Genomic DNA, 16,079 nt, shown 5'->3' with positions numbered 1-16,079 from the left:
TCATGCTAAAGCAAATGGACCCAGGTCTAAACTTATACATTATGCATGTTAGTGATATTCAATGTATAGAACTATGTGAATCATTTAGCAAAAGATCATTCTGAATCATTAAATTAATTAGGTTTTATCAAAACGATGGTCATGGGGCAAGATGAACCAAAAGCCTTGGGGTAAATTGCCAATATGAATCACAATTCATATAATGTACATACATTATTCAGGTTAAGTTTGAAATATCATGTGGGTCAACTTACCCCTTTATATTTAATATATGTATTAATTAGAAATATAAAATATCAAACTATTAAATGTTTAACATAAACACTGACGATTTAATTTCACTGTATATGTGTGCAGCTATGGCAGGTAATGGTCTACTATTTACTTTTTAAATTTAATATGAAAGTCCATGGTTATAATTATCCGTAAATATGCAATAACATAACTACATCTCTGGCATTTATAACAAATCAAACCGTTTAAAAATCAGTTGAAAATTGAGCAAGTTATGGTTAATTAAATAGTACATGCTCCATAGGCATTAATGTTATCAGTGAGCCAGCAGCCCCTAGGTAAGATGGCCGCCGCATAGCGACATCAACCCTTATTGGCTCACAGCGTCTGTAAGCTATCTAGCCTCTCTATGTATATCTATGATTACTCCCTACGTTGCACGGTTACCTGAGAGTGAGTGCCTTTGTTCATGCAACCAACCTCGCTTTGCAACTTCACGTTTTTTCCGACGAAAAAAAAAAAAAAATTATCAAATGTTTATCGAGCGCACTTTTTATTGATATTGCTAACGTGTCTATCGCGAGACATATCGCTATCGTTTTTATCGCCCAGCCCTAGATACAAGCAAGCATACATTCCATCTTCAGGTCTGAATTGCTACAGTTGGAGCATGGTTTGTCTTTCATTCTGTGTTGTAGACTTCCAACCAGAAGCAGAGAGCTGCAGCATTGTTGGGACTACCTCACTACCTAAAAGAGGATCTCTCAAACTTCTTTAAAGTCTGTGAGGTGTGTCATACATATACATGTGACTTTTAACGGTACACTAAGATATGCACATATACTTCATTTTTCTCTTAAATGTTAAACGTAAATAATTAAAGAATTATTTTTTTAAGTGTCAAAAGGTTAAACGTATAACTGAACAGCTTTTTGTGTCCCATATTGCAGCATTTCATGTAGCCTGGAGAGACAATGTATTATGGGGCAGCTGAATATGTGTAAAACCTCCCACCACATACTCAGAAATTCTTGATAATCTAGTATACATTCATGAATTTCTTGCGTACTGTACAGAGTGAACACTGCTGAATAGTACAGCTAATTGCCCTTGTGAGAAAATTGTGTGTAAACAGAATAGGCCCTAAGGTAAACCAGAAAGAGTCATCTGGGGACTACATGATCTTTACTTCATAAGAATTATTAGAATTACTTGCTCTGGGCATTAGAATTACTTGCTCTGGGCATACAATGTCGGCTACTTTCATGCAGTCAAAAATGCAGTCTCACGCAAATTCTCTGTCACGGAATGGCTTGGCACAGTGCACTTTGAGAACCTATGCTTTAATTGATATGAATGGCTTTCCAGAAGAAATCCTTGTTAGGATAGCATATCAACAAAGACTCTAAAAATAACATCTGCTCTGGCTGTTAGAAAAGATTATTTCACAAGTGGTTTATGTGATGAACCCGCAAACCAAAATCTTATTATGCTCAGAAGGAACTAGCGCCGAATTAATGAACCATTCACAGGACTCATGCAGGGTTATGAGCTATGAACTCCTGCTGAACTAAGCATGAATTGATCCTTTTTATGAAGTAAAGATCATGTAGTTCCTGGATGTTGGAACAGGATGAAACGACAACAGGGTTCACCTTACAGCCTAGAAGCAGTGCAGGCAGTAGCAGAGAAAGAGCCTGCAGAAATTAATTAATTAATTAATAATTAGCGGACTACAATCTTTTAAGTTTGATACTTGATTGTTGTGTTTTCATCTTCTGTCTTCAGACTGCTGATTCGGAGATGGAAGTGGCAAGAGGCGTCGATGTAGGCCTACTCTTCATGACTGGAGAAGCTGGTGATGGCGACATGCTCGCAGACATTCTGGATGCTGCAGTAATACTGGAGGACAAACTTGTCATCCGTCAGCTAAAAAGTGTTCCAAACGCCTTTGCTGTCCTAATTGGCCTCCTGTATAGTCTCAACACTGACTATCCGAAGGGACTGAAATACAGCTTTGAGGTGATCCAGAAAGTTGTCATGGATATCGGGAGTGCAACGTATTCAGCCAATGTTCTTGCACTCAAAAACAAGATTCTGCAACAAATGGTTTGATCCGATCTCTTCAAGTGGTCCATCTTTAGTTGTTTACCTATGGATAAAGAAATGTGGGACCACTTCAAATGTTCACCACTTTTGGAGTGCAACTGTTAAAAGTGACCTGTCTCAGTTCACATCTTGGTCTGCACATCTGCTGAGAGTTCCTGTTACTTCTGCAGCCTCTCTTGGGGTCTCCTGTTCACTGCCATTGTGTCCTTCTCCATGATGTTTTGTTTCCTGGTCTCCGTTGGCAGCACGCCAACTCTCCCCGGGGCCAAACATTCAGAGACTTCTGAAAAATGTTTTGGAGTGCAACTGTTAAAAGCACCTATGAAAACTGTTATGCTATTACATTTATATAGTATTTGAATTTATGGTTTTGTCAAATAAATGTTATTTGTACAAAAAAAATTGTGATTTTTTTTAATGTATTCCACGTCATTTTAGAAAATAAGCGATTTAGTTGACCTGACAAATAATGCGGTTTGAAGGTGTTAATCAAACTTAAGATTGTTAGTGAGACTTCTACTGGAAAAGTAACCTGGCTGCCTTAAAACTTTATGTTGATTCAACTAATGGGCTTAGTTGGAACAACTTAGATTTCCTTGTTGTAGAAATAGAATAAAAATACATGTTTGTTGGTTGGACTTGTAATGTAATGTCACCTCAGCTAGGCATTTAGTTCACACAACTTAAATTTCTTTGTTATTAGTACAAAAAATATTATTGACTAAACTTAAAATATCAAGTTGATCCAACTGTGTGTCACTTTCAAATCAGTAAATTTTATTCTAAGTTGTAGCAACAAAAAAGTAGACATCCTTAGCTCTATTAACTTCAAATTTTAAGGCAGCCGGGTAACTATTTTTTATTTTATTTTTTTTGTTGAGCCAACAAATTCATTTTTACAGTGCAGCAGTACACAGTAAATGGTTCCCTTTGTGTCCATGTTTTGGAACTACTTTCCTTAACATCATGTATTTGGTGTTATTAACCTCTTACGAGGCCTATTTTGTTGGCCTCCTATCTGAAAAGACCTACCCAAAAAAATAGTCTCTTCTCAACTACAATGTTAGGACCTGGCAGTCTGTCTCTCCCTTGTGTTTCCTTTTCCCTTTTCCCAGTGTGTTTTTGTCTGTCTGTCTTCCCCTGCCTGTACAGCTGGGTGTTTCCTACACCTGGCCAGCTCCGCCTATCTGTGCACACTGGCTGCTCATCAGGCTCATCAGGCACAGTATATAAGGAGAGATCTCTCTCCTACCTGTTGCCAGTTTGTTCCAGTCTCCTTCCTCCCGAGATCCTTCCAGGCCTGCTTGTAATCCTTTATCGTAAGTACTTTCTTCTCTAGTTATCGTGAGCGTGCTAATGAGTTTGTTCTCCACCTTTAATGATGTGTTTCTTTTGTTCCAGTTGCCTGTCTGCCACTTCCACATGTGCCTTGCCTCAGACCCGTCACTCGGAGCTTTCTTAGTTATTTCCACTCTGTTAGAGTGCGCTTTTCATTTGTTGTTTGATCCACTCCTTTTGAGTGCGCTTTTTGTTGATAAAAAATTTGTGTTATTTTTACCTGCCTTCTCTCTGGTCTGCATCTTTGGGTCCTGTTCTGAAAACCTTGGTGAAACCCGTAACTTAGAAGGGCTGTATGAATAATCTTGGTCTCAAAAGAAAAGCTAAGACCTGTGAGATTACTACAGAAGTGTCAGAATCAAGATATGTGTTAATGTGTCACAGTAAATTCATCTTGAACACAGTAGAAATTTTTTATTTTAATCTCAGCCTAAAAAAATCCCCATTATTTTGAGTGAAAACCACCTTTAAATCATGGGATATATTAAGCATAGTTGATAATATGACTAGCAAAGCCATGTTAAATAGATCACGCAGTGACATCACAAGAGGAGTGCCTGTGAGACTAGGATGTTGTTGTGAGCATGCGCAGAATAAACAGTCAGTGAGTTCCCAGACCAAAGAGATGATGGTTCTTTGTCCTTTGACTCCCGTGGATATTAGCCACTAGATGATGCTAAAGAACCACTTTGGTGACTGTGAAAACAGTAGACTGCTGCAGAAATGTCTAACGCTACAGGTTATGGGCCCAGTCATACAGGCCAAAGGAGGTTCAGACTTTTATTCGACGGTGATGAGAAAAGTTACAAACTCTGGAAAACGAGGTTTCTCGTGCACATGAAGTTGCGTGGCCTCAGAGAAGTTATCCTGGACGACCTGCAGATAGATGAGGATGACAAAGAAGCTATCGCGGAAGATGAGGCAAAGAACGGAGAGGCATATGCAGAGTTAGTGTAGTGTCTAGACAACAAGAGTTTGTCATTGATAAGGAGGGACGCAAAACGTGACAGAAGAAAAGCACTGGAGATTCTTTGTGAGCACTATGCAGGAAATGACAAATCACGCGTGGTGAGTTTGTATTGTGAACTTACCTCGCTCCATAAGGGGAGCAATGAAACAGTCACAGACTATATTATTCGAGCAGAGACTATGTTCACGTCATTGAGAATAGCAGACGAGCATATTAGTGATGGACTTCAGATAGCCATGGTGGTTAAGGGGCTACCTGATTCATACAAGCCGTTCGTCATGCACATCACCCAGACAAATGATAATATAACTTTCGGCGAGTTTAAAAAAACTACAAAGTTATGAGAGTACTGAAAAATATGGGAGGAGTGACGTGAATGTAGAAGGAGACAATGTGATGAAAACTAGCGGGACAACAAGGACACGTGGAAGAGGGAGAGGAAGAAAATTGACCTGGCTGATGTTGAGTGTTATACCCGCGGTAAAAAGGGACACATGGCCAGGACATGTCCTGACAAATCCCAGGCGGGAAGAGAGGAATGAAAATGGGACACACCACAGCGAAGAGGGTGCAGAGGACAAGGCCCTGACCATGTGAAGAAAGCTGATGGAGAGACGGAGTCAGAGCATACATCTTTCTTTTTCAAGTTGAGTGACTGTCCTACACTATTGCAGAGGAAACAAGAAGGGTTTCATGGTCGACACTGGCGCCACAGCACATATGATCAACGACACCACAAAATTCAAAACAGTTGACAAGAGCTTCAAACCTGAGGACCACATGATGGAGCTTGCCGACGGGACCAAGGTGAGCGGGATGGCAAAGATGAGGGGAGACGCCAAGGTCTACTTGCTGGACAGTGAGAGACGACACATGAAAATGAGGCTCAAGCAAGCGCTCTACATCCCATCGTTTCCACAAAACATCTTTTCAGTGAAAGCAGCGACAACTAATGGAGCCGAGATCCGCATGAAGGACGGTGATGACTGGCTGGTCCACAAGGATGGCACCAAGTTCAAAATGGATGTGTATGGTAGGATGTATTACCTCAGCACAGTAGAAGACGAAAATGTCGATGAAGTGTATGGTTGTCAAGATATTCAAACATGGCATAAAATACTTGGCCATTGTAATTTTGAGGATGTTGCAAAATTAGAAAAGGTGGTTGAAGGGATGTCTATAAAAGGGAAACATGACAGGTCCAATCAAAAGCTGTGAAATATGCACACGGGGCAAGTTTACACAGAGCAGAAACAGACAAGCAGATGCTAAAGCTACAACTGTACTAGAACTAGTACACACAGACCTATGTGGTCCTATAGAACCAACAGATAAAAATGGATAAAAGTGTGCAATAGCATTTACTGATGATTACAGTGGGATGATTTTTCCATATTTTATCAGAGCAAAGTGTGACACGACAAAAGCTACAGAAAAATTCATAGCAGACGATGCCCCATATGGAAAGATAAAATGCATGCAGTCTGACAATGGCACAAAGTTCTCTGGGCAGGAGTTCCAATCTTTGCTTAGGAGTAATGGGATAAGGCACAAGACGAGTGCACCCTACTCACCCCAACAGAGCGGAACTGCCGAGAGAGGTTGGAGAACCTTATTTGAAATGTCACAATGCATGCTATTGGAGAGTAACCTCCCAAAGCAATTATGGACATATGCTGTACAAACAGCAGCTCAAACCCGCAACAGGTGCTACAGTAAGCGGCTAGAGCAGACACCTTACGTGTTTTCACAGGAAAAACACCTAACCTATCTAACATGAAGATATTTGGCTCTGAATGCTACGTATACAGGCAGGATAAAAAGAAACTGGATTCCAGGTGTGAAAAGAGGATCTTTGTAGGCTATGATAAATATAGTCCAGCATATAATGTGTATTATCCTGAGACAGGAAAAGTCCTGAAACATAGGCTGGTGAAGTTCATCACCAAAAACAGCTGGCCAGACTCAGACAGGTTGTGACATGGGGGACAACATTGAGAGTTACAGAGATACACCACCGAAGGTAATCAACCAGGGTCAGGGACAGCCTAAGGAGAGTAAAGAGTCCAGTGTTGAAGAGACTGCTGAGGCAGGTCTGACCCAGACAGATAGTACTCAGAAAGAACAGGAAGAAAGATATCCTACAAGACAGAGAAAGGCTCCAGAATATTTTAAAAAGTACCAGTTTAAAGCTGAATGTAACAGTGACAAAAGTGAAAATATTGATTATTTCTACAGAGTGGCTTTATGGTGTACCTAAAACAGTTAAAGAGGCTATGGACTCTATATTTAGATTTTATAGATTTTGATTTTTTACTTTTTAATAGCTTATTCTAGAAAATTTGTCATGCACCAACTTCACCAAAACAAATTCCTGGTATGTGTAAAATCGTACTAGGCAATAAAGCTTTTTCTGACTCAAATCAACTCTTTGACAGAGAATGAGACTTTTACTCTGATCCCACTGCCAAGAGGCAAACAAGCAGTGGGAGGTCGCTGGGTATATGCAGTGAAAGCCCAGATGGATCTGAGACTTGTAAAGCCAGATATGTCACAAGGGGATATGGTCAAGTGGAAGGGATTGACTATAAAGAGAGTTTTTCACTGACAGCTAATATGACTTCTGTTCGAGCATTAATGCAGGTGGCTGTACAAGAGGATCTTACCCTACATCAAATGGATGTGAAGACTGCATACCTCCATGCTCCGATGGACTGTGAGGTATATATGGAGCAACCTGAAGGTTTCGAGATCAGGTCAAAAACACGAGAACACTTGGTGTGCAAACTCAATAAGTCACTGTATGGCTTAAAACAGTCCAGGTAACCGGAACATGTTACTGCATGATCACCTTACAGGGGATGGTTTTGTACAAAATGATGCTGATCATTGTGTCTAGAGCAGGGAATCTGAAAATGAGAAAGTGATTCTGTTAGTGTGGATAGATGACTTAATCATAGCGGAAATGTTGAAGAGAAGGTTTAAGATGAAAGATATGGGTCCATTTAAACACTTCCTGGGTATCGAATTTGAACAGAGTGAGCGAGAGGTCAAAATGACTCAAAAGAGACACATAGAGAAGATGTTAGCAAAATTTGGATTGCAAACCAAAATCTGCTCCATGTGAACAAAAGTTAAACTTCGACAGTGAGGGTGAAGTTATTGACTCAACAAGCCTACAGCTTGAGGGATATAGTGATGCTGATTGGGCAGCTGATAAAAACGATAGGAGGAGCATGCATGCATGCAGTGCAGTGTATTGTAAACTTCTATGAGGTAGCTTGAATTACAGTCTCAAGCCAGAACACAGAAATAAAATAAAATTTTCTTCACATTAGGAATAGTGCAACATTAAGTAAGGGATAATGCCCGACGAGGTGTCCATTATCAGAAATGAATGGACGACGCGGAGACGTGAACCATCCGACGCAAATGAATGGACTTTACTTTCATTTTTGATAATGGACACCTCGAAGGGCATTATCCCGCTTATACCATGGTCACTTATGAGAGAAATAAATAATAAATCAATTATTAATACGTTTATGTTGTTTTTTACCGTCAAAATCGTAAGTTTTTCACAAGAAGCAGCTGAGTGGACTATTTAATATCTCTCGTTGTGACACGTTGCCAAGGTAACCGGCTCTGGCCTCAGAACCTGCAGCTCGGTCGGCCGCAGCTGTTAAATTAGGCCTAATCAGTGGAGGGAAGTGAGATGACTGCTTAACCTTATGTTACGTGATACAAAGTATCATTTCAGAGGGCAAGAGCACCTCTTACCGCTTGTGTGTGTCCTCTACTGTCTTGCCATTGTGATAAATAAACTGTGAAACAACGTATAACGTATGTTCTGAGTTTCTGAGTTGCCACGGTTACCAACTAACGTTTGAGCCAGCGCAATAATTTAGTACAATCAGGCTATTTGACCAGAACTTTTTTATAGGTGTCCACAACACTTTTTACCCCGCAGCCAATCAGACTCGAGTATTCACCCAGACCATGGTATAAAGACTCAATAGTCTAGTATTAAAGCAAATAGCTGCTCAACTTAAAATAGGCATCAAAATATCAAATGCAAACAAATGACCAAATAAAAGTGACTGTTATCAAGCAGCCTACGGACAGTATTGTGCTTTTTGGAACTGCACTCCTAACTCGTATTCTCAGTGCAGTGCATTGTAACCTGCAGTGCAGTGTATTGAGGTGTCGTATCAAGTTTGTGGTGTTAAAAGCAGCTTTGTCCTTCCCACCTCTCGAGATCCCGAGCTTCAAAACAAACTGCTGCGAGCTGCTGTGTTCCGCGCATGCGCTGTTCAGTGGCATCTGTCACAGACACAGACCCGGCCTGTAAACGTTGGTAGTTAATAAATACTATTTTATTCTCATTTATTTGTAATCACTAGCCCATATATTGTAAATGTGATTAAAAATAACAATAAATATACATAGGTACATATATTATTTATCCGATACCTGATTGGGACATAATGTCCGATCGGATTGGGACAACCCTAACAATAGGGAACATCCACCATACAAAGCCAGGTCTCCACGGCGCTAAACATACATGTGTTGTAAGACGTAGACAGCATGACCAGCGCCAACTCATTACTCGCTCTCATTAGTGATAGCCATGTTGCTGCTGTGTGTGTGTGCATTTCTGCAAAACAAAAGAAACAAAAGGAGAGGGGGGAGGGAGCTCCTGGCTACGGAAGCTCCTGGGGGCAAAAGGTGCGTCGTAGCAAGAGGAGAACAAACTCGAATTTATTATTTTTTAAATCGTCCACAGCAAAAAATTTGAATTAATCGAAAAAATCGATATATCGCCCAGGCCTACCCTCTCCTATACTCCCTCTTCACCCATGACTGCATGCCTGAGCATGGCTCCAACTCCGTCATCAAGTTCGCAGACGACACCACGGTGATAGGCCTGATTAACAACAACGATGAGTCAGCCTACAGGGATGAGGTTCAGCAACTAGCTTTGTGGTGCGCCGACAACAACCTGACCCTCAACACCAAGAAGAACAAGAAGACTGCAGTCACATCCCCATTCACATTGATGGGGCTGAGGCTGAATGTGTCCCCAGCTTCCTCTTCAAGTTGCTGGGCATCCACTTCTCAAAGGACCTCTCCTGGACCTCCGCCTTGATAAAGAAGGCTCAACAGCACCTCTACTTCCTGAGTTCCTGAGAACTAAGTTCACTTAGTTCATCAAATCCTAGTTAACTTCTACCGCTGAACCATCACTAGCATCCTGACCAACTGCATCTCAGTATGGTATGGCAGCTGCACAGCCTCCGAGAGGAAGGCCCTGCAACGGTGGTGAAAGTCGCCCAGTACATCATCAGTGCCCAGCTAACTACCATTGAGGACCTCCAGAAGGGCACCTAGCAACAGCAGAGACAATTCCCACCCCAACCATGGACTCTTTGCCCCCCTCCCATCTGGTAGGAAGTTCAGGAGCCTCTTTTCCTGCACCAGCAAGCACAGGAACAGCTTCTTCCCCAGAGCTGTTACCCTTCTGAACTCTGCCCCCAGCAGCCTCCCTTTCAACCCCCACCACCCTCACATTGACAATGACACCCCTTCTTACCATGTAATGGAACTGTTAAACTGGAACTGTCTTCTCAGGAATAGTGACTTTTTCATTTGCTAATATAGTGCATCAATGTTTCGATTGGCTGATCATCATATCCACAAATTAAACAAATGCAAACTCTGGTATGCAATTTTGCTGGAGCTGTCCAAGAGATCATGTTGAAACAAGAAATGCATACTTAAATTTATCAGTTACGCTGGGATTGAACAAAATGATCACAGACAAATTTGCAGGATGGAAGTGTAATGTGACAGTATCGTCATACATTTAGAGGATCACTGTGGACCATTTTCACAGGTACCACTTCTTTGGAAGAAAGTAGTCCCACTGAACAGTGTTGACAGTACGCTCTGTTAATTATAAAAAGTAACAGGCACACCAATAATGTTACAGATTTAGGTCCATTGTACTTGGGTAAAAAGTGAGAGATATCTCAAAATCTGTACAAATAAAACTAAGCATGAGAGACACCACTTCAGGGAAATGAGAAAATCTATTTTTTTGCAATTTGGGTGAACCGAGCCTTTGGTGTACAGTGTTTCAACATGTTTCATTTTCTCATGTTTTCTCTTTTGTAATTGAACCTTACTTAAAGCTATGTCTGCTGCTTTCTGTCCCTTGTCTCCTGTCACACTTTTTCTGTCTTGCCTCTTCTTTCTTACTTTCCTTTCTCCACTTTCATTTCTTTCACCTTTTCTCTCTATTTAACTCTAAAAAACAACAAAACACACAACAACAACAACAACAACAACAACAACAACAAAACAGCTATTAAAAGTACTGTAGCAACAAATGTATATAATCAGTATAAAAATTGGTAACATCTTAAAATTGCTTAAAATTGCTTGATAGTTTATAGAAATATAAAAACTATGAAAAACAGACAGCTCTCTGATGTTGCTGATGCTACTGTTGCTATTTGGGATGATAGTGATGCTTCAGCTGGCAGTGACAGCAGTACAAGATCTTGTACTGCATGAAAAGTCACATTTCCGTCAATTTCCGTCACTGTAAATTGCCGTGGAAGTTCTCTCTCAGCCCCTGTGACCATGAGGTGTTAAAATGCAAATGTAAATGCTGCAAAGCTATACAAATGCAAATTGGGATTTTGTGTGTGTGTGTGTGTGTGTGTGTGTGTGTGTGCTAAATCAAAATTGTGAAAATTAAAGCATCTACAGTTCTTGGACACTGGTCACAATTTTTCGCATTTTGCCACCACAACACCAGATGAACAATGCTTGTGTGATTAGCTTGCAAAATTCCAACAGGGTAAGTCCACTGATGATTCTTTAAGTAGGAATAAAAAGGGAATACACCAAAGTAACTTTTCTTTTTTTATTTTTATTTTCGATGATCTCACTTTAAAGAAGTTTACATGTTTTATAAAATATTCAGGTACAAAAATAGAAAATCAAAGTACCTAACAAAATCACAGCATGTTTTTCATTTACGCAACAAAAATGGTCTCGCGTGAAATTCCGAGAGCGCGACCTCGCATATGATTGGACGCCTCCTCTGACGCAATGACGTCGGCAGAAAACGACCTCGGCGCGTCTGTGAACGCGAATCGAGCTTGGATTAGAACAGTTACATTTCGCGACCTGCTAGACACTGGCCGGACGCCGTCTTCAGTTCATCCCAGAAGGCACTCCTCTGCGACGAGTGGACGGCCTGGCTGCGGAGCGACCATATCCAGAAAGTCCAAACAATTTAGAGAAGAAACTGCTGAGCGTCTTCAGTGGATTGTCTCGGCTGCTAACGCAGCTGATCGCGCAGTTGGCGAGGAGAATGACCGTGATAAAAGCCAGACTGCTCGCTCTGGAGGAGCAGCCCCGACCGAACTGCAGCTGCGGAGACGAAGAGACGGGTGCGTAAGTTACGTAAATAACGTTAGCATTTAGTACCACATTGTGCAGTTTTTAGGGCGCCAAACCTTTATTATTCTTATTGCACAACGTTCCGAACGTTTGGTAATCATTCACGTTACATTTAACGTTACAATGTATTATGTATTTTAAAGGAAAAGGTGCGACGTCTGCACAATCGTGACGGAAACGACGGGCGATATGAACCTGAGCAGGGGTAAGTTAATAAAATACACAGGAAATATTCTGCAGAATATAAGTAAACGTAAACGTTGCATGACCTGTACTTTTTGTGTTTTACAGACTAAACTCGCCCCACAACGAAACGGTGACGTCATATTTGATGGCGACTTTAACTGGGAGTCCAGACATGGATGGTGTGGGCAGCAGTCTTTTAAACTCTTTCTGTTGTTTCTTGTTGTTGTTTTTACTGAAGCCTGTCTTAATTATTTCAAACCAATATATATTTTCTTCCAGCGGCCTGTAAGACATATTATGAGATGGTGTGGAGGAGCTTCAGGTATGCCCAGGCAGCTCTTTCAGTTCAGGCAGCAACTGTGAAGATTTCAGCTCGCAGCAGACAGAGAAGGAAGCAGGTAAGAGTCCCATGAATGCCGCTTTATTTTCACAACAATGTAAAAATGGGCTGAATTTTATTTATTAGCTGCATTGTTTTTGACAAACATGCTCACATATGTTATCATGTGTTATTGTTTCTTAGCAGTACTAATATTATATTAATACCTGTATTTACAGCTGCTGGAAGCAAGAAGGAGTGTCCTAGCTCTCCAAACTCTGCCAGACACTGCAAGAGCGGCTGGAGAGCGACCCAAAGTATGTGGCGACACACCACAAGAGGCTTCGCATCGAGTCCCCTTCAAAGCTACAGGCACCAACTCAGTATGACCCAGAGGCAGCAAAGAAGCATTTCCAAAGGCCTTAGACTCTTTTTCATGCACCATGGACCAGCGGCATGGCCCAACCCAGAGACTTTTATCAGTGAACCCCTCTGCACATTTCCTTGCTTTTTTTCCCCAGTAGTCACTGATTTTACTTGGTTGATCCTTGTTAATGTGTGTGTCACGATTTCATTAAAGACTTTTTTCAAAATGTTTCTGTCAACTGTGTTCTTTGTGTTCTACTATGTGGTAGTGTAGAAGGCGGATTGCCAAATAAATCAATGAATCATCAATCAAATAATATATATATATCATTTATATTTTATCTATACATAAATATAAGAACTTTTTAATAGATTAATTTATTATAGTATTTAATTTAATATGTATTTATTATTGTCATTATTATTATTATTGTCATTATTATTATTATTTGTAGCACACAGATGACCAATAGCAGCAGAGTTGTCATCCAATCACATGATTGCTCACTCATGTGATTGGAGTTGCTATCCACATCACATGATGGTTTCCTTTTAAAATGCCTGTGGAATCATCCAATGGTTGTTTGTGAAGTCAGCAGGCCAGTCTGAGTAGATCAACGTTGGTAGCATTCATGTGCTAATTAGAGCTATTCGCACCTTGGCGAAGGCGCGATTAACCACGCCCCCGCCGACAGATGGTTCGTTTCCGACGATATTCGGAGCCGGCAAAGTTCCCCATGAACTTGCCATAAATTGCCGAAAATCAACGAACTTCGCAGTGAGAGCCAATTAAAACAATTGAATTTGTCCATTAAATGATTACACCTTCAGCCACCTGGAGCCACTTTAAATAATTAATTAACCAGTCCCTTCACCTCTAAAATAATTAGACCTTTAATTGGTTATTGGAGTCACTTTGGAGTCACTTTTTTATGCATAAAATATACCTTCAAAATAAATGAACAGTATATCTTTAGTATAAGGCTGTGGTTTGAAAAACCCTTGTCAACCAAACATAATAAAGGTAAGATTTGTGTGTTATTGTTAAAAAAAAAAAGTTTCTAAAATGTTTATTTAATTTTAATCTTTTAAATCCTATTATAATGTGTCTTTCTATATGGTCTTTTTATATTACCTTGTGGTTCTTAGTGCCTTTTTATGTCTACTGCATAACACTTTGAATTAGGCGACCTTGTTAAAGTATCAGAAAAGATATTGAAAACTTAACTTGCTCCAAAAAAATGTAAAACGTAAATACAAACAAACAAACAAACAAACAAACAAACAAACAAACAAACAAACAATCATAAATTTATGTTGCTAAACCAACATAAACATCAAAATTAGTTTAAGCTGAAATTAATAGTGGTACAAGGTTGTCAAAGTGTAAAGTTAGTCAATTTGTCCGTTAATTAGGCAACATTAATTAATTAGCGGGATAATTAGTGAACAGACTGGCAGTTACTCACCCAGCAGTCCTTCAAACTGCTCGATGGCCAGCACCGCATTGTCCTGCGTGCTGTGGTGGAGGTGGTTGGGCATCTTGGTCATGTTCCACGGCATGGACCGGCACAGAGGGATCCGCACCGACTCACAGGACGCCGCCCGAACCGCAGCCGGCCACAGCGCGCAAGACACAGCCAGTAAAGACAAGGAGAGTCCCGGGGAAAGCATGTCGGTCGGTTCAGAGAAGGGACACTAAAGTCACGGCTGCGCTGTCGATGCTCTGGTGAATTCTCGGTCATACACAGTGAGTTAAATCCAAATACGAACGTGATTTTCCTGCTAATTGGTGCTTTTCTGCTGCTGCTGCTGCTGCTGCTGCTGCTGCTGTCCGGTCTGCGGGCAGCCCGAGGAAGCGGGAGGAGCTGCTTTCTTATTCAGATTTTCACCTCCTCCTCTTCCTCTATCCCTCCTTCTCTACAACTCCCCTCCTCTGCTTTCCTCACCTCTCCCCTTCTTCTTCTTCTTCTTCTTCTTCTTCTTCTTCTTCTTCTTCTTCTTCTTCTTCTTCCTCTTCTTCTTCTTCTTCTTCTCTTTCCTTTCACCTCTGTCTTTCCTCTTCCCTTACTTTTCTCCTCTCCGCTTATCCTCCATGGTAAAAGATAGATTCCTTTTAGATGAAAAGTCAACACCGGTAAAGCCGTTAAAAGCTCATAGACGTGTGTGTCATCACATTTCATTAAATCCTTACTTTGTACTCACATCATTTATTTTAGTTTTAAGTATAACTACAGTTAACTAGTCTACTCCAATGAACACTAGATAAAACTGAGATGTCATGATGATTAATGGGCGAGGAAAGAAGATATTGAATGTTTTAATACACAAATCTGTGGAATAAAATATTTATTTAAATGATATGAGACATTTAGACAGGAAATGTCTCTTTGCTGATAACTGATAAAGAGGAGCCCCAGGCCACAAACCAAAAAAAAGTTAAGAACCAGTGGCTTGATCTTTAACAATGTGTTGTATTTTATATTTATTTTGTGTTTTTCTAATGTAAAATCTTAATCTGTAAAATAACCAGTAAGTATAGCTATCAGATAAATGCAATGGGATAGAAAGTAAAAAAATTTCCCTTTTCTGATGTAGTGGAGTAAAAGTATGAAGTGACATAAATGGAACTACCCAAGTAAAGTACATGTCTTCAAACCTGTTTTCTTGTGCTGGGATTCATGGATGACAGCTACCTTCAGACAAAGTGGTTTTTGGTGACTGTAAGCTCAGAGAGCAACAATCAGTGAGTGTTTTGCTTCTCATTCAATCATCGTTATGAGTAATAGCTGTAATGGAGTTTTAATAAAGTGGGTTTTGGAGGTATGGCCTTGTCTCTCAGCTGTCAAATCTTGAACAGAGGAACACTCCCATACACCCTGCAATGGGTGAGTTTAGGACCCAGGAACAGTACTGGCCACTTACCGTGCGGGACGAGCAATGAGGAAACCGAGCTGACAGTGTAAGCAGAGAGTGAGCTCAGAGGGATTTGCTGTAATGAAATTGCTTTGTTGTACAAATTCAATGAGAGACTTTTAAGTGGAAAGTGAATCTCAGTTCAGGAATTTGCTCTTGCAT

General features: G+C 40.6%; 1 protein-coding gene across 2 annotated transcripts in view; it reads right to left on the bottom strand.

Moving 5' to 3' along the window:
* The window catches only part of frzb (frizzled related protein), a 78,803-nt gene extending 63,878 nt beyond the window's left edge, over positions 1-14,925 (bottom strand). The window contains exon 1 of one of the 2 annotated variants that reach the window (XM_070975857.1): positions 14,471-14,925. In XM_070975857.1, coding sequence (XP_070831958.1) covers positions 14,471-14,675 — 205 coding nt within the window. In that variant the 5' untranslated portion in view covers positions 14,676-14,925. The remainder of the gene's footprint in view (positions 1-14,470) is intronic. The other variant, XM_070975856.1, reaches the window with a different exon arrangement.
* Positions 14,926-16,079: the final 1,154 nt, after the last annotated feature.

The sequence above is a fragment of the Chaetodon trifascialis genome, chromosome 12, assembly GCF_039877785.1.
Source record: "Chaetodon trifascialis isolate fChaTrf1 chromosome 12, fChaTrf1.hap1, whole genome shotgun sequence".
Classification (NCBI taxonomy): domain Eukaryota; kingdom Metazoa; phylum Chordata; class Actinopteri; order Chaetodontiformes; family Chaetodontidae; genus Chaetodon; species Chaetodon trifascialis.
The sequence above is the reverse complement of the archived record's forward strand: the minus strand, read 5'-3'. Positions and strand labels throughout refer to the sequence as shown.